Source organism: Nipponia nippon, unplaced genomic scaffold (genome assembly GCF_047370975.1).
Source record: "Nipponia nippon isolate SJK-2023a ecotype South Korea unplaced genomic scaffold, ASM4737097v1 scaffold_5, whole genome shotgun sequence".
NCBI classification, from domain to species: Eukaryota; Metazoa; Chordata; class Aves; order Pelecaniformes; family Threskiornithidae; genus Nipponia; species Nipponia nippon.
In genome coordinates this window covers 16,783,070-16,801,980 of record NW_028262369.1, presented here as the reverse complement: position 1 = coordinate 16,801,980, position 18,911 = coordinate 16,783,070, and the positions used below count along the sequence as shown (strand labels likewise).

The 18,911-nt window shown below is 45.7% G+C and overlaps 1 protein-coding gene across 2 annotated transcripts in view; it reads right to left on the bottom strand.

Moving 5' to 3' along the window:
* LMF1 (lipase maturation factor 1) overlaps positions 1 to 18,911 on the bottom strand; it is a 205,741-nt gene that overhangs the window by 119,649 nt on the left and 67,181 nt on the right. For both annotated transcript variants that reach the window (XM_087733851.1, XM_087733849.1), the window contains one exon: positions 2,483 to 2,548. In XM_087733851.1, the coding sequence (XP_087589977.1) occupies positions 2,483 to 2,548 (66 nt within the window). The remainder of the gene's footprint in view (positions 1 to 2,482; positions 2,549 to 18,911) is intronic.

The following is an 18,911-nucleotide window of genomic DNA, read 5'->3' as shown; positions in this document are numbered from 1 at the left end:
TTTCCCTCTCCAAATTACACAGCGTCACAGATCGTAAGCCCTCTAAACAGAGAGTCTTCAGTTGAGGAACAGATCTCCATAAAGGCTGGAATTAAGGGCCTGCACATTAGAAAGGAAAGAAGGAAGAAAAATATGCTCCATTTAATTACCCAAGCCATAACAACATTTTACTTTTTTATACACGATTCCTGACAAAAGTGGAAATGTTATTTTCCACGAGCATAGCTGCTGGTTCTACTACAAATAAATAGTCCAGGGTGCGCTCACCACGCAAGAGATGGAAGCCATGTGTTTTCATTAATTCTCTTGGCAGAGAAGCCCATGTAGATTTTGGACTGCAGTTCAGGACTGGAACAGGAGAGCTGGGGTGGCCAACATACATCACAGCAGACTACATTTGGCCCAGGTCCACTTACGAGTTGGTCCAATACCCAGTTTTATCATCCTAATTACGAGCAGATTCCCAGCTCCCTCCCTCCGTCACAGAGGTATCTTCAGCTTCACCCTTTTCTCCTTCCCTCTGGCTGGTTGAAATCAGCAGGTGAATTGCAGTCCTTTGTCTGTTATTGCTAGTAGACAAAGTTTGGCCTCTTTCATTTTCCTTTTATTGCAGCTTCTTTTGTGTGGATTAAAATAATTGATATTGATAATGTGATCTGCCCCCTGCCCCTGTTCCCAATTACTTGCACAGGCTGGGGATCTTGTGTTATGGATATGACAGGAATGGTCTTAATTAGCCTTCTGGGCTACAGAACTGATTCTGGTTTTGATTTGAAATATTTGGGATTACGCAGGCTGACTGTTGTGGGCTGGGGTCACCAGCGGAGCCGGCCGGGGGATTCTGGGGGGCTCGCTTTGAGTTGGCTTTTCTCTGACTGCTGCCAGGTGCCTGGCAGCACGTGGAGCAGAGCCCTCACACTGCTAGGCAAAAATGAAGGACAATTCACCACAGCTGCCTTGTGTTCAGGATTAAGAACAACAGCACTGAAGGGTCTTTGCATCCAAAGTTTTACTCAGAATGAAGCAGGACACTGATGGTCCAACAAGAGCTAACTGAGCAGCAGCCTTCATAAAAGGTCACCCTTGCATTCAGTGGGTGAAACTCCATTAAAAGTAAATGATAAATAACAAAAATGAACCATTAAAGCTGAAAAGTCAGATACAGCTTTCTGGACCTGCAAAATTCCATTTCAAAACGTGCAGACAGTTAACTCAGTCACAGGAGTGAAAAATAAAGGTGTCAGCGCCTGGGAAATTGATAGATTTTTTCCTTATTTTGGGGAGAGAAATCCCAATCCTGTAACAGGACTAGTAACATAGTCCCTGGCACTCACATGCAATTCTCTTCACACGAGGGTGGAAAGACAGAGGTCCTGTACGAGCATCCCCGTTTCCACTGCTCAGCATGCCTACCCCGTAAAAAGTAATTCATAGGCAACACCTTGGAACACGTTCTGCAGGTCAGAGAAGTCAGGCTCTGCCAGCTTTAATTGGAAGGGGGAAATGGTTTCCAGACGCGATGAAGGTCCGCTGAGAATGTCACCCCAAAGGTACATCTCCAGGGACTGACAACTCAGGCTGAAAATAGCTGTGTGGCTGACGCACGAAGAGGTACCCGAGTCCTACCAACACGGGATGAGTGCAGCACTAGGCTGAGACTTTGCAGCCTCGTGCTAACAGATGCGGCGCGCTCACCCGCTCGTTACATGTACATGGGTTATAGATCAGAGGCGTTACAACGTAGTGTGCCATTGTCAGTGGCTGCAATGTTAATCTGGAGGAGAGAATATTGCTTCAGTACTGTTTCCTTCGTTAAACCAGGGCTACTTGCCCAGTGGAGTGTTCACTGTATGCAGCAATTTCTTTCTTTTTTAACACTGTTTGTACAAAATGCAAGTGCAAAAATATAGATAAAAAGAGAGGGGAAGCTGAGCTCCCTTTCTCCATAATCAAAGAGGAGACAACACTCAGAGCCAGAATACAAACCACAGTTTATAATCAGAATGCAATGCAATCACTGAAACAGATGTCAAAAAGATAAAACCGTATAATTCTGAATTGCCAACGATTAGTGCTCTGCATCTTGAGAGCACCGAGATGCTCTATTTCTGTCTACATATGTCTGCATTTTGGAAGCGTAAGCAGAAAGCATTCAGCACAATGCTAAGCAAAACTCCTTTCTGTTCCTCTCCTGTAACATTTTTACAGAGGGAGTTCTCAGTGAGGCTCAGGTTTGCTCCTGAATCAGTCCATAATGGTGAGGGGAGGGAAGGAGAGAAATTGGTCTTTTGGGACTGTGGTTGGGAAAAATAGCATCACCAAGCTGGCACAGGGACATTCACTACATTGCCAGAGACAGAAGGCTACGATTAAGAAAGAAAACATGGAGAGCTGCCTGGCAGAAGAGAAAAGGTTAGAGAAAATTTTTCTACCAAAGTAAAAGCTGACAAGAGAGATTAGTTTTTATGTGCAGATCGCTCACCTCGTAGTGATAATCCATGCAAGTTAACTCTCTCCAGCAGCGATCTCCTCGAATTTTAATCAGCCCCTGGGGGGGTAAAAAAAAGACAAAAAATACTGTCAAAAATATTTTATTTTACCTTATCTTGTATCTCAAGGTATTATCTCAAGATGCCAAATACTCTGGTTAAACCACAGGGAGAGCTTGTAACGGCAGGGAAGCACAGAGGCTGAAACGACCCTCTGGAGACCCATGGCACATCCGCACCCTAGGCCCAGTCATCGTCCCCGAGGGAACATAACGCAACGAGAGCTCCAACATGACTCCTTCCACTCCTTCCATGACTCCCATTTACTGAAAATTTGACACAAAATCCTTGTTGAATATGGCACATCACTTAAAGGGTGCTGGAAGATGCCTTACCCACACGTGAGCCTTTTCAGAGCAGCTATGAGCAGCCCAAGGCTCCCACCTTCAGCTTCCAGCATTGCCGGCTACGAGACAGGGAGGCGCAGAGCATCGAGAAGCAATAGCAAAAACCAGGCTCTGCCACTGGGACATCTCTGTATAACTGACTGAAAAGTTACCTGCAGAGCTAAACACAGCTGTATTCACAATTTTAAAATCCAGACCCAATTGTCTCCCTCTTGCAAAGCCACCTCTGCTGCCTACAGAAAAGGAAATAGTGACACAGACTGGGGTGGGGACCCCGCTGCCTCACCAGCCCTGAGCTGGATACAGAGATGCAATCAAAGTAATTAGAGAAACAAAAGAGGAGAAGGGGAAGGAAGCTGACAGATCTAAAAACAGATGAATGAGCTAATGACAGGTCTGCTCCACCTTAGGTTAGAGGTTGGCAATGAAATAAGCAGGTATCAGCGGTTGCTGTGCATTGATATTTCAGGGCAACAAGAAGGTGAAATTTCCAAATCAGTGGGTCCATTCCAGGGCTGGCAGTAATATTGGGATTAAATTTCTTTGCCTCAGTGATGAAGAGTAGAAAGGAATCAGTCGTCCACAGCAGGAAAGACACCTGGCCAGGGATGAGCCTGCTAGCAGGAAGCCTTGCAATCAAGCCATGCCAGCCCGAAGGTATGCGGGTTCAGCCTGACGGCTTTGATGTATGGCGGAAAGGTCCCTGATTAGGATCGCAATATCCCAAATTGAGGAAAGCTTCACTAGTCAAAAGGTTGAACCAGCTCTATCATCTGCATACAATTAGGGGGTATTTGCCTACCTCTGACATTGCCCCTAATTATAATGTCCCTGCCTTCCTTAGTAGAAAAATACAAGGAGTTTCTATAAGGACCCATTGCCAGCTACACCAGGAGCATCCTGAAGCTTCTTTACATCTGCAGTAGTGAAAGTTTTCAAGAAGAGACCAGTGACCTTTCAGTGCTAAAATCTGAGAGCTCAGAGGAGGAGGAGATGCCAGCACTATGGCACATCCTGGCCTATTGGTTTCATCCAAATTGCTAAAAAAAAATCTTCACTTCCAGCATTAAACAAAGTTTAGCAGGTTTGGGGCTGAAGTAATATTCCAAATTCTAGTTAAAGACCCCCCAAAACTGTCCAGATCTCATAAGTAAATATCCAGAAATATGCAGTTCCCAAGACTGTATACAGGCTGCATGATGTCTGAGAGCCCAGGGCTCTTGGCCGTGGAAAAGAGGGGACAAAGCAGAGTCTAGTAACTCCTGACTGATACAGAAGGGGTCAACTGGGAAGGATTATTGACCGTTTCTCCTGATACAAGATGTAAAGGCAATCTGATGGAAGAATCGAGTAGCTGGTTTAGAAACGAACAAAAGACATTCTTTTCCACACAGCAAATCATGTACTTTATGGGAGTCAAAAGTACAAATGTGTTCAAAAGGAATTCGACGCATTGCCAGAGAACAGGCTCGGGGTAACTTCTGAACACCACCTCCTCCCCGAAAAGTCCCTAAACCACTTGACTGCCAGGAGCTGAGAGGAGCTGCCCCAGATCACTTCATGTTTTATATTCCTCCCCACGCATCTGTTAATGGCTGCTATTAGAGAGAATATAAGAGGTTAGTTGGACCTTAGGCTTAACCCAACATAGACTTTCTGAAGCAAACAAAGATCCACAAAAATAGTTACAAGCTTATTGGGCAGGTAAACTAATAGGAAATAGGCACCTTTCTTGGTCTGAGCCTTATACCAGTTGATGTTTAGACATGTTTGTCTTTGTGAATAGGGGTGACCCCAGTAGCCTTCAATAGGGCTATTTACAGCCTTAAATTATACCTGTTATCAGGCACATTGCTGAGTTGAAGCAGATTTAACCCATCTGCTGTTCCAAATTATTTTTCCTTTTTTTTCCTAGTCATAAAAAAAATGAAATATTTTTCATGCCAATGCTAACTTGAAGGGGACAGTAAACAGAAACTATTACACATTTTCAAAATCCGTGAATCCAGACAATTTACATCCTGTAATTTTTAGCCAAGAATGAACCAGAAGAACCTGGAAGAGTTAAGGCAGTAAAAGCCCAAAATCCTCATGGCACATCTCATGGAGTGGGATGAAAGCCAGTCCCCCCTGGCAGGGCCATTTGTACACAATACCATCCCGTGGCCAACCAAGAAAATGCCAGCTAGATAGCATGCTCCCTACAAGCTCCCAGGATCTAATATCAGCTGCAGGAAAAGCATCACCTCACAGAGGCAAATGCTAGAGATGCAACAGAGCAAATCAACACCATCGTAACCAGTGAGGATGAACAAGGAGATATAGTAAAGGGTAATCGTTATTTTACAGAAGTGATTGATAAGGAAGATAGCAATAAGGCAAGGTTTCTGTGGTGTCTGACATGACTCTGCACAATATGGGAAGGAGGAAGGGTACCAAAGCAGCGCAGTGCGTGCTCCATCCCTGGAGGGCAGGCAGTCTGTGGGATGCTGGTACCCAGTACATCCCTGCCGGCCTTCAGACCTGTAAAACTCCATAAGAGCTACACTGAAGCCTAAGCACTGGCCCTCCCAGCAGCCTCTGGAGGAAAGAGGCACCTTCAAACATGCTGCTGTCTTATGCAGGTTGCAATGGCTGGGGGTGGCTCCATGTACAGCTGAGATGGGCCCACGCCAGGAGCTCAGACCTGGAAATATCCTGGCCCAGGCGGTCTGCATCTCAGCATCATCATGAAAGGGACAGCCTCGCCCGCCCCCCCCCCCCCGCAAACCAAGCAGAACTGGTCCATAAAGGCACAGATAAAGCACGACAGATGCAAAGTGATATCATACAAGACTCGTGGGATGGGAAAGCAGAATGGTAGGTACCGGTGGCTGCTCTGCAGTTTTACTCTCCAGTGAGTTATTCAGCAGATCCTGTCACTCTCTTCTCCATCACTCTGCGAGGGCTGCAGCACGGGAGGCAGGGACAAGACAGACTTGCTGCCAACAGTCACGGCTTCATCTCCCCCTCCCGAATCATCCACAGCTCGCTCTGCCCCTCAAACCTTTTCTAAAATTACAGGATATGTTGATAGCATCTCACAGGATGTGCTGCAGCCAGCAGCCCTGTCAGTGGCAGGACAGACGCTAAGAAAGGCTCTGTGCAAGAATGCTGGAATATTAAAATGGACAGCTATCTTGATGACCTTCCCTCCTACCTTGCCCAAGCTGTTATCAAGCGCTATTATTCAGCAGGGATAATTAAAACAAGTATATGATAGAAAAGCACCATACTGAAAATCAAAATCTTTCCTGCAATGACTCACTAAGGGAGTTAATCACATTTTGTTTACTATAAAGCTTTCAAACAAGAAAGTCACTTAAAGCTCTTAATATCAAATCTGTTTTGCAGCACAGAAAACTCCCACTCTCATAATTAGGGGGCGTTTCAAGTTTTCTTTACCCTGCTGCTGTCTTCAAGTCCACTTCCACTCCCACACTGGTATGTGAGTTTTCCAGTTTTCAAATGAAGTTGGACCAAGAAACACGAGCATGTCATGCATGAAAATCTACATGCTCTGTAGCTTCGTCTCCACTGAGGAGGACCACAAAAGGAGAATGAGACATAGTGGCTCACTAACTAATCCTGCTGTGAAGACTTGTGGATCCCCGGGTACGGACACACCCAGGACGAGCTCAGACATACCCTACTGCTCCATGCTTGGATGGACTCTGTTTTTTTACACGCTCTTCCCTAACTATTTGGCTCCTGCTGACATTTTTGGAAGTCAGCTCCTGTTCTCTTGAAGATGCAAACTTAGTCTGAGAAACAGTATCTGTGTCCAAGGAGGACAGAAGGAAGAAGGGAGGAAACGGGAATCCCCACTTCTGCTGGAGTTTGACATTCACTGGATTTCTTTCGGTCTGCTAACAATTCCCAATCCATTTTCAAGATTTCTCTGTGTGTATTGAGCTGGCCTGGACTCCACAGCTGCAGCAGATTATGCTGCCATACCACAGATCAAAGCATGGGGAAAAATCCCCATCCCCTGCTTGCAGACAAGCAGAGGCTAGTGCATCTCTGACGTACCCCAACTGTCCTCTCTTTGGATGTGGAGAGGACCTGCGAGGGACCAGAAAGAAAAGGAGCCAGAGACAATGCGCTTGGGAAAACCCCATGAGACTCCAGCAGACCTGGAAGATCCTGCTCTCATTTGGACACAAGCTACAAACATCTTGCAAGGAGTATTTTGGGGGGAAATATTAAGCAGAGTTTAAAAGGTGAACGATATGGACAAATTAAATGGAAAACAAGGAAAGGAAAGAAATCATTTAGCAGCACTTTGGAGAGCAGGGCTCACAACCTCAAAATCACATTTCTAACTGCTTCCTTCCTGCAGCGCGTGGCAGTCAGGTCTCGTACCTCCTGCTACCTTCTGGGAGCATTGCTTGAGCAGAAGGAAAGGAGAGAAAGGAAACAGCCCGCCTTCAGGCTTTAATGCAGCAAGGCACTCGGTTTTAAGTATATGATTGCAACCAACCTCCACAGATCAGCCCTTGGTGGGACAAATTTAAGAACAAACCTGATGTTTTGTGCTGCATTAAGGCTGTGTTAGAGGCAATGCCTGACTGTCAGAAAGACCAGGATGGAAATGTTTTAACAAAGGACTTTTCCATTACTGGGGGGGGGGGGGGGGGGGCATTTTTTGAGAGTAGGATCTGCCTGATACCTTCAAAGTCCAAGAACATATAAAGGCATTTAGACTGTTCAGTAGCTTCCAGGTGGCAGCTATGGGCAGCTGTTACCACAAACCTGCTGTACCAGCCTCCAGCTTAAGCGCTCTTTCTCTTACATGTTTAAGTTTCTAGTTTTTGTAAAGAATAACTTCAAGGCTCAGGAAGCAAACAAAAAAAGACAACACTTGCAGAGCCCTCTTCATATTTTGCAGTGTTTGGTGTACTCCATGCCAAGCCTGGTCCCCTTCCATCCCTCCCAACTTTAATTTCTCCCTGTGGTGTTCAAGCATCTTCAGGTACCATGTGTTTTTTGATACAACATCAAAATTGATCTGTTAGCTCAGTGCTAATTAATGCTGTCAGAAGTTGGCCATGCTTACAGGCAGGCAATAAGCAGAAAAGTATTTCCAAGGGCAGCCGCTATTAACTCCTGAGAAACTGCTGCTGTATGTGGGGCAGGGTCTTGCCAGCCCCTGTTTACTGAGGAGCTGAGCTCTTTCCTGAGCTCCAGTTGCTGGGTGATAAAAAATGACAGGTAAGTGTTTACCCACTGTAATTCACTTTGAAGACTGGACCGCACCTCAACGTACTAAACCATCCCAGCTTTTATGGCCCTTTTGAAACATCCTGAAGATGTCAGTACAACAAGACACGGTCACAAAGAAGAGGAAAGACTTTCTCATCCCGCTTTCAGCTCCTTGTCCAACACAACCATCTCCCTAACTTTTTATTAAACCTGCGAAGTTGGGCTGCCTGCACTGCGGGGGCTACATGCCAGCTGGTAACGTCATTACTCCTGGTTATCTTACAACACACTGACCACATTTCACAAGTCTGAAATACAGAAGAAAACCTCCAGATCCCAGGCAATTTGAAACAGCACCTGATGCCATGCTGCATATGGGTATTTACTATTCGCACAGCGATAGCGTCGAGCAGTTAGTGTCACCAAACAGGACCCCGTTGGGCGGGATGCTGCATAAACACAGAACGAAGCTGTGAGCCCCGTGGGTACCTTGCACCAGCCAGGAGCACCCGGTCCTGCGGCAAGTGGCTTCCTCTGTCGATTCCAGTCACCGCTATTATAAAAAGTCATTGTTCTCATTCATACATGTTTTCATATTATTCCGGCTTGGCATAATGCTCCTAATACTGTCACGTGGTGATGCAATCATTTGGGAAACATGGAAAAGATGTGCTACAGGAAGCTCAGTGCGCTAACTTGTTTCTTGTTTTCTAAATTCCAAAACTACTTGAAAAGGTTTTTTTCCTTTTTTTACGTTGGCAAATTTAGGAAGTTTCTTCCTAGTTCTAAGCTAGCAGAGCATTAGCTAAAAACTTGAATCCTGCATTTATTTTGACATAAGGATAGGAGACCAATGGGCAGGAGATAGGGATTTTTGAAAACATTTTTTAATTCTTCACTTTTTATGATCTGCTCTAATTGTTAGATAAAACTAAAAAGTGTGAGTATGTGTTGGGGAGGGACAGGGAAATGGCTTTTAAAGTTGATTTTCTTTTCCCAATGATAAAGGCAAATGCATGCTCACATGCTTACAACCCCAGGAAAAAACCAAGCACCCCCAGAAATGCCAGCTCTGTTTGCACATTGGGGGTGGGTGAAGGGACTTTCAAAGCCTTGTGTATCAGAAGGGAAAGGTATTCAGCAATACAAATTAAATATAAGCTAAAGGGAAGGAAACAGGTGGCTAAGTGAACTAGCAATTGCCCTTTCACCTCCGTGGCCTTGCTTTGAATCCAGCTCTAACCAGAATTATTAAATTCATACTGATGGGATGGTGGCTACAAAGACACCGGGGTTTGATCATTTTGGCCGAGCTCGTGGCAGCCAGAACGTGCACACAAGCCCCTTCCAGTAATAAGGAAGCCTGGCCTGGGGAAGGGGAAAGTTGAGATCTTTGTCATATTAATTTACAGCTGACTGCAAGCTCCAGGCCATTCTGCACACTCAGAAATCTCCTCGCGCTGCTGTCCGCATGAGAACTATAAAATGTTAACCCTGGATTGAATTAGCATCCAGAATGAAATATGTGCTCAATACCTTCTCCCTTACTAAGTTTGCTCCCTTTAGGGCACGACTGAGGAGAGCAGGGGAGGATGGAGATGCAGCACCTGCTTGTACTTCGAAAACACCAACCTCCAGGGCTCCCAGGCTCTCACAATTAAGGTGCATTAAATTCACCAGGATTTTTCACAGGGGAAAGAAAATTACATTTAGGACTTTTTTTTTTTTAATGGTGTTCAATGAAATGCCTGGTTTTAATCACCAGAGCCACTCTGCCGTCCTTGCTCAGCCCCCATGCACTTTCCGTCCACCAGCCCTGCTCTGCGTCCATGCATTCACGGTCACGTATAAACGGCATTTCCCAAGCTCAGTCAACGTGCGCCTTGGATACACCACAGGTGTCATGGGTGACTTTTGTCACTGTACTTATATTTTATTTGTTGGCTTTAGATAAGATATTGGCTATGTGGAACAAGACCCTATTTTGCCTCCAGCATCATCACTCGCTTTGATAGCTTACTACAGTGTTAAAGGAAAGATGACAACGCAGTCACTTCTGCAGATCCACAAGAAAACCAGAGGAAAAAAAAAATATTTCCCAGCAAATTCTTAGCAAAACCCACGCTGCAAAAATTCATCCTCCTGCCTGCCTGCTGCAGGACTTGACCCAGCCAGCAAGGCACCGAACCGGTCCTGTTTATAAAACTCAGTAAGCCTGCTGAAAACTAGCTATTTATGACTAATAAATTCTCTTTCAAATGCAGTAGATTGTTGAATACATTCACAAAGTTTGCCAACTGGCGGCCAAGGGGACTTTGAGGGTGGAAATCAAAATCACCCCTTCACTCCCACTGAACCAATTCCAGTCTCATTTGATTGACTAACCTCACATGCCCCCTTTCTTTCCCCATCACTGAAAGAGTATCCAACAAAAGGGATTTCAGGGGAAATTAAGCCATAGAGAGGAAGTTCACCAACAGCTTTTGGTTTCTGCATTTCATGAGTTTGATTAAATCGTGGCAGAAATGCCAAACCTAAGGCCATGGCATGCAGTGGCACAGGTAACAGAACACAGGACTGGAAGGCAGAACTGAAGAGGGATGCGAGCTGCGTGACTGCCAGCAGCATCCTCTGAAGACACCTCACTGGTTTTAGGGTAGCGAAATCTGAATTTGCACTGTGGCACGTTGGGGATTGCCTTCTCAAATCACAGAGAGGATGAACGTGTGAAGAGAACGTGTCCTCGCTTTTCTACTGCATTTTTTTGGTGAGAGGAGCATATCTGGACACCGCTTCTTTTTATTGTATCGTCCCTAGCTCCTGCCACTAGGATTAAGCAAACACTGACTTGTGAGGACTGCCTGGTCCCTCCTACCACTGGCAGAGGCTTTGTAAGGGGAACCACTCCCTGGACCCCCAGGTCCGGCCCCAGGCCTTCTGGATCTGCAGAAGGCTCAGGGCGTGGGAACTGTGTGGGTCTGTCCTGGAAGAGGTGGAGAGGATTCCTTCCACCGTCTCCACATCACAGCCAACATGGACAATGAGAATCACAAAAATGCATCTCCAGTCTCTCTCCTCTGAGGGTCCTCTAGCCACCTGCCCACTGTACAACCCAAGGCTGTCATCCCACCTGGATGCAGCTCAGCCACCCCAACGGAGACGAGGGGGAGCATCCTCCATGGAAGGTTCATGCGGGTCTACCTGGCACCTCCAGCTCTCCCAGATCTCCTGCTAAGCTCTCTGCCCCATCTCTGACCCACGCAGATGGGTGCTGACCACAGTCTTTGACCTCCAGCTTTACTTTAGACCTCTCCTTCTCTCCTGCGTTCACTCTGCTTTCAATTGCCTTTCTAATTAGCTGATCCCCTTCTAATTAAACCTGCCTACGCCCAAACAAAATCCATGACATTGCCCTTGTTCCCTCTTCTCCATCAACTCTACCAACCCCACTTTCATCCCTGACCTTCCTTCTCCAACAGATCAAGCCCAGGCACAAGTATCAGTTCAAGAGCCACCACGGATGCACCCTTACAGGCAACTCCGTATGGATTTTACGCTTCGCATAAAGAGCAAAACTACAAAGAACATAAAACAGTTTCCTTATTTACTCGATGCCAGCTAACATGATTCACGGACCCAGGGGTGATCCATCACCCGTCGCTGCAGAGTGGAGCAGCATCTTGCTCTGCACGTCCCTGAGCCGTGCAGCTCCCACTCCGACACCGCTCAAAGGGAGGGAAGCGGCTGAACTCCGACACGCCAAATCCTTCCTTTTCATCTTACGCAGATTGCTCTGCCCAACTGTACCCCTTTCAGGCTGCTGTACTTTGGTGATTCAAAATGAAAAAAAGCCTAAATAATTAAAATGTCATTCAAGCTCTAAGCCGATATGAGTCACTGTTACAAAAAAATATCTTAAAAATTCTTTCAGGAGTGGGGGATAATTATATTCCTCCCTATCTATTGATTTTTCTCTACAATGCAGATGTCAGATTTTCCACGGTTTTTTTCTTTTTCCTTTTTTTTTTTTCCCTGGAGTGAGTGTCAAGGAGGAACAAAGCACTCTTTGAGACTTTTTCAGCCCAAAATTAATTCTGAAAAAAATGGTACAGACAGGCCAATAGCACGGGAAGCCGAGAAAAAGCCTGGTGACTCAAGCTATGTCTGCAAAACCCCTATTGATACCGGCTCTGGAGAGAAGGGCGGGGTACAGGGCACCAGCATTATAAATTTAGAGTCAATTTAAAGACCTTCTTTCTGTGTCTTCACAATACAAAAGATGGGCAAAAAAGAAAAAAAAAATCAACAAAGGGCAATCCTAAATTCTAGATTTTAATTTTTCTCACAATATGAATATGAAACACTCCTAGAGAAAATCCTAAATGGTGCCTTGCACTTCACACACTCAGCCACCCTCCAGGCTCTGCTACCCTCAGAAAAAGTGGTTTCAACATCTTTTGAAAGACAAATACATACAAGTGTATTTTAAAGACAAAACCAGTTGTAATTTAGACCCTAAGGTCATGGAAGAGGAAGGAGCACTACAAAGTTAAAATAAAAAAAAATAAATTTGTTTAAGGACTACAGGACAGCGCTGTAAGGGGACAGCCAGCTACGCTCCTCCTCAATCACGCTGGATCCCGGCACCTGAAGCACTCAAATCCAAGGGACCTGACACCCATTAGACCACAACAGAAATACTAAAGCCCTTCGAGTTTTCCTGCTGTTATGCACCAGGTTGCCCAGCCTGCTCGCTGCCTGCCTGCTCCAGCTTTCTTCTGCATTTGAAAGGATAAATCTTGAAAAATTTCTGGATTTTATTTCAACCTCAATAATGACTATCATGCTCAAATGCTGCATTCACCAGGGGAAAGATTCTTGATGGGTGTGACACTACGGCAGCAATACACAGCAGTGGCACAATCCTTCTGCTGGCCATGTAAAATCATCTCTGAACTCCACGACATGGTTTTATGACTTTTTTTTCCACTATACCTCATAACGGACACAACATTTAATTTCCAAGACCAGCAAGGCCTCTAGCTTTTTCAAAATTCAATACATTTTCTACGGTCCTTTTATGCCTCAAGGCTCATGTTATGGCTCTGGAAATTGTTTGCATACTTTTAAATATTTGCATAATTTATGAGCCCAAATCTTCAACTGCAGAGTGCTCTGGTGCAGGGCTTGCCATGAACCGTGCTGGCGGCAGAGGCTGGATTTGGGCCAGACCTATGCAGACCCTCTGCGTGAAGCCCCATCTCCCACCTGCAGGCTCTGCTGGAGGGTTCAAGCTCTGCGGCGCAGGAAGGATGATCTGCATCGCGTGTGCTGCTAAGGGGTGTTTTGTTCCTTTCGTTCAGAAACGCCACACAGGGAAGATGTGACACAGATACGTATTAGGCTTTCTGGAAACTTTTTTCTACAACTCTGACAGTAGCAAACTATAGGCTTTAAGAAGAGCTGTACCTGATGTTCATACAAACCTCTCATTACATGAACAGCTGGTAATGCAAATCTCTCCTGCTTCTTCCATGCAGAGAGAGAGAAATAACGGGCTAGAATACCTCTTCCTTTGCCAGAGAATGACAAGCTTATGCTCATCAGATGACACTGCTGTTTAAATAGCTTTATTCTGTACTGTGCACATCAGTTCAAAGCCCACAGTCAGCCCTATTCAGGTCCAAGCTTGCACCGAGATGACGGCACTTCCCCATCATCTGGAGAACATCAGTTCTGGTCCAACATTGGCAGGTTATAGGACCAGGCTCCAGATTCTCTGGAACAACCCACCTTCAGGTGAACAAACCCCACCTGCCTGGTACCCTCCCACACAGGGACAGGCTCCAACATGGCCCCAGGACCATAAGCCCACAGGACAGATCCCGTTCACAGAGGAGGTGAATGTCCAGATTCTGCTGCAACGGGCGCAGGTTGGTCCAGCGCAAAAGATAAATTGGAGTCACCATGAAAGGCAACTGCAACACACCTCAACTCGACGGACTGGAAAACACTCTTCTGCAAGAGAAGTCACTGGTGTTGATTTTTGTTTTCTTTTATTTGTTGCTGTTTTTTCCCTCAGCTACCAGAAAGACTCTTTGAGAAGCCACCATGACTGCACCAGCATCTGATTGACTTTGAAGACGCGCTGCAAGGAGTGGGTGAAAGGGATTTTGAAAAGTACTTGGCATTAGCGGCTCCCTGCCTTTTACAGCCACCGAAGAAACAACAAGTCTTCCTGCCAAGGGCTATTACTAGACAAATGGAGAGAGATCAGAGGCACAAAGGAGGTTGCTAAGGAGTCAAGTGTGGGATCCCTGCAGAGAGGAGGAGGGCTGCAGCTGGGACGGCAAAGGTCAGAACATTGCAGACATCATTTTCCAAAAATTCCCATGAAGCCCCGGCGCGGGAGTCGGGAGCCTGGCCCCGCCGTGCTCGCCTATGAATAATGAGAAAGCCATAAAAGAAAGCTCCCTTTCTTCCCTCCTACCCACGCTAATGTAATAAAACAAATTAGAATAATTATTCTCAATTTCAGAGCCATAATGCCCAGGATCAGGGCACGCTTGTCACTGAAATGACAACTACATCCGTTTGATTCTTCTGCTTCTTCTTTTTTTTATATTTACAGAGATCGCCTAAATTCCAACTTTTATTTCATTACATCTAATGCAATTTTACTACAGGCATCCAGATTCTGCTTGCTTCAAAGTCTTCATTATTTTTGCCAGAAAGTTCATCTCCCTTATTAGCTAATCACATCCCCACCCTTTCCAGTAACCTTTAAAATGCCACCCACGTTATAACACTTTTAACAGAATCCAAGCAAAAACAAAACAAGAAAAATGAAGAGTTTAACATGAACCACTAGTTTCTAAAATAATTCGCTGCAGTTGGTTAAAAGAAACATTTTCTCTAATAGTAAAGAAAATTAGAAATAAGTCTAAAAGAGATTAAATATCCAATGATATACAAATAATCTGGAAATAATTGATCCTTTCTCTGTGAAAACACATCTCTGTGTGAAAGATGGACAACACTGACTAGGAAACAATGATGAGAATTTAATGGAAGAATTTATTGCTAATTATTATAAATCTTTTTGCACTATTTCTTTCCCAAGACTACCACTTCAAATGATCTTTTTTTTCTCCTGTAAAAGGGGAAACATATCTTTTATGTAGTCTCGAAACGTCAGAGGATTTAAATTATTTTCTAAGTCTCTGCCTGCCAAAAAATGCTCCAGGATTCCTCTGTTCTGCAGCAGCTTCTGCTGAGGATGTACTTGAACAGCTCGGAGAGGCAGAGCTCAGACTTGGGGTGATTCAGTCTGTAGTTACATTCAGAAAGAGAAATCCGGAAAGTGGAAAAAAAACCAAAGAGAAATTTTGTTTACAGAAAGTAAACCAAGGGGAGGGACCGCCAAATCACAAATCACAACTTGAAAAGATGCACGTAGGTTTCCCTAAATTCCCTGCGTGCCCCTCAGGACCTTCCACATGATGTACCCTGTGTAAGGAGGAGCTGGGGGAGCGACTCCCTGGAAGGGCTCTCAAATACATGACGATAAGGGGGAGAAGAAAACCCCTTCCCTGACTGACCCCATCCCCGGCTCCTGGTGTGCCACCAGCCTGGCAAGCGGGGAGCAGCCCCTGCAACAGTTTTAAGGGCATCACACAAGGAAGATGTCAAGGACACTGCACACACAGCAGGGTATTATAATATTAATGTATAAAAATACATATTATAAATATTATTATTATATTATTACATAACACAAATATTAAAGGACTTTATTCTTTGGGCAAGCATGAGGCTTTGGCCCCAGCTGGGGAGCAGAGCCTGCAGGGCACGGACCCATCTGCACACGGACCCCGTGGAGTCCTCCCAACCCCAACACCTGCATCAGCCAGTGATAGATTGGCAGCTTTAAATCTGAATTTCCTTGCTTTGGGCACTTTTAAATTAAAGTGGTAATGTGCTTTAAATCCTGTTTCCCTGCTTTTTCACTATACTCTTCAATCCTTTCCTCCAGAAACTAATCAAGATGTCTCAGACTCACTTATACTCTCTGCTCCAGCCACCTTCCCTGGTAACTTATTCCATATGTCTGTGATCCTTTGCAAGACACAGCTCCACCTTAGTTCCCTATTTACTTCCAGTTTCCCAACGTGCTGTTACAACCCCGGCACTTGAATCCCCTCCACCTCCTCATTGCATCTTCAGTAGTGATAATTATTTGTACAGAACACCACATCATCAAGCTGGCAAGCCTTACCTACCTAGTCCTTTGACTAATGTACATATCTCAGCAGCGCTGCCTGCTCTCTGCTATCGGGGCGTTGGAAACCCATCCTGATGCAAAATAAAGTGCTTATTGGAAATCCTTGAGAAATGACCACCTCTCTGTTAACAGTCCAAACAAGCCATGTTTCATGTGTACAGCCTCACTTGTATATATGAGTCTATGCTGCCATGAAATGGGGACACAGCAGGCTTGCAGGAACAAGAGAGTGGGAATCTCAAGGCGTTTAACCTCATTGATAACCGTTTCTGACAGATATTCCCACTGACACCTCCCTCGTTCAGAGCATGCATTGGGATGGGATCCATGTTATCAGCACAGCAACCATCAGCCCTCAGCTGTGTGTAATACAGGGAACTGCCAGGCTCCACATTTGTGTCCCACAAAGATAAAGGTGCAAAGGGAAGAGGCATGGGAGACAGCTTTAAATGGAGATGATGAAAAGCACATAAATTGAAGCACACCATCACTGTTGCGTGCTTCCAGAGGGACCACTAACACCCAACAGCACTGCGGCCATGTGCCATGTGCAAGCAGCACTCGCGTTCACTCTGGTGCAAGAAAACTGAGTCTCAGCTCTTACTTCTCGTTGGCCTCGAGTCCAACCTGACCTAAAGGCATTTCAGGTGCCTCATGTTTTACAGGAGGAACACCAGCTGTAAATGGATAATGACATTTTCATGCTGCTTTTAGCACCAGCCCTCCAAGTGCCAGCTGCACAGTTGCAGCCACACAGAGCTGCAGTAAAACAGCAGCAGCTCACGCTTCCAGGCAGGGCTCCCTCGCACGACTTGCTCCGCTAACTTCATCTGCGGCAGCAATCCAGGTTGTGCACAGCTGATACATGCTCGTTAAAAACCTTCACACATATTTCAAATATCTCCAAACCTCAAATAACACGGAGCAGGAGAGACAGTACACGTGCAAACACTATCATGCATCCCCATAAAAACCACTCATGTCTCCTCTACTCAAAGCTGCCCACTATTTAACGCTCTCCCGTTAAGCCAAAGATGTAATGATGCAAGGACAGATCTTGGCACAGAGCTGGGCAGGCCTGAACCCGGCTGTGCACAATTTTGGCAGCACCAGGCTCGACAAACCTGCCCAAGCAGGAAGGGGCCCTGGCACCTCGCTGGGATTGGCACAGCATCCTTTGCTGGACAGGGGTCCCACATCCTCGCTCCTGTTCTGCCCGTGGTCCTCCCAGTTTTCCCCCCAGCCCCTGGCTCCGTTTGGGACCTGTTTCCCCATCCCAGTCCCTAAATCATATTTTCTGTTCCTAGCAGTGGGGCAGTTGTTATATGGGGGACTTACTGCTTGCTTTGCTTTTTGACCTGGTAAGTCCTTGACCTGTCCCATCGTTACCTCCATACTTCACCAGCTCCAGTTGGAAGCGGCAATACTATGCTGAGAGTTAGCCCTGAACTCATTACGTGCCCTGTTTATATCTGCTTTATCAACAGAAAGATGCGCTGATAGGAGGGAACAGCCCTGCATTTAACTGCTTCTTGCCAAAAAACCCCTCTGGTGTGAGACTTGGAGGAGCTGTGTGTAACAACCAGAGGCAACCCTTGGGAACAATCGGTGAGGGAATCATGAAAGTCATGTCTATGGTCAAAAACATCGGCCTTTGCAAGTCAAAATTCAGCTCGATGCACACCGAGATGCAGCCTGAGCTCCTCTGCAGCAGTGTGGCACCACACCACAAGCCGGACAGGGGGTCTTAGCTCATGCAATGCAGGAAAACCCCAGGGCAGAGAAATCAGGAGATGCCCCCAATACCCAGCACTGCTACCCCTTACCCACCGAGGCTGGCTGCAGGGGGCTCAAGGATGAACCTTGTCTAGGGTTCTTCCCAAAATCTAGTTAAATCACGTTCCTGTACTCCTATCCCTTTACATGTGTTTTTTCAGTTACTAAGTTTTATCAGTGTTACTATAGTTACGCACACAGGTGTTGACGAAAATCAAATTCTCACATTTCTGAACAAGTACGCACGCAATGTTTCTTAGACACTCAACTAATGAAGAAACAGAAACTGTATTTTATGGTTTACGTATGCAATCACTAACGACTTTCAGGATGCAAAGAGCTACTAGGAAGTTTCAGTAACACGATGTTAGCAATTCATCAGCTCACAGCTACTCCCCAGCCTGCCCCCAACACAAGTGGGGCAGGTATTTGGATTCCCCCAGCACATGGTTTTTGCCTGCAGCAGGTAATTACACAGAATATATGAACTCGACAAAGTTGTCATCTACTTTCAAGTCTTTTGCAAAAAAAGAACGGGACTAACATTTGCTGAATGGGGTATTAGCCACAAATTGTATTTTCTGATAATGGAGAGCTCACAAGCAATGCTGCTGCCTATCACAAAAAAACACCCAAAAGCAAAACAAACTTGCCCATCTCAGAGGCGCACAGCCTCACCTAATGCAGCATATGATCATAGCCCTGGAAATT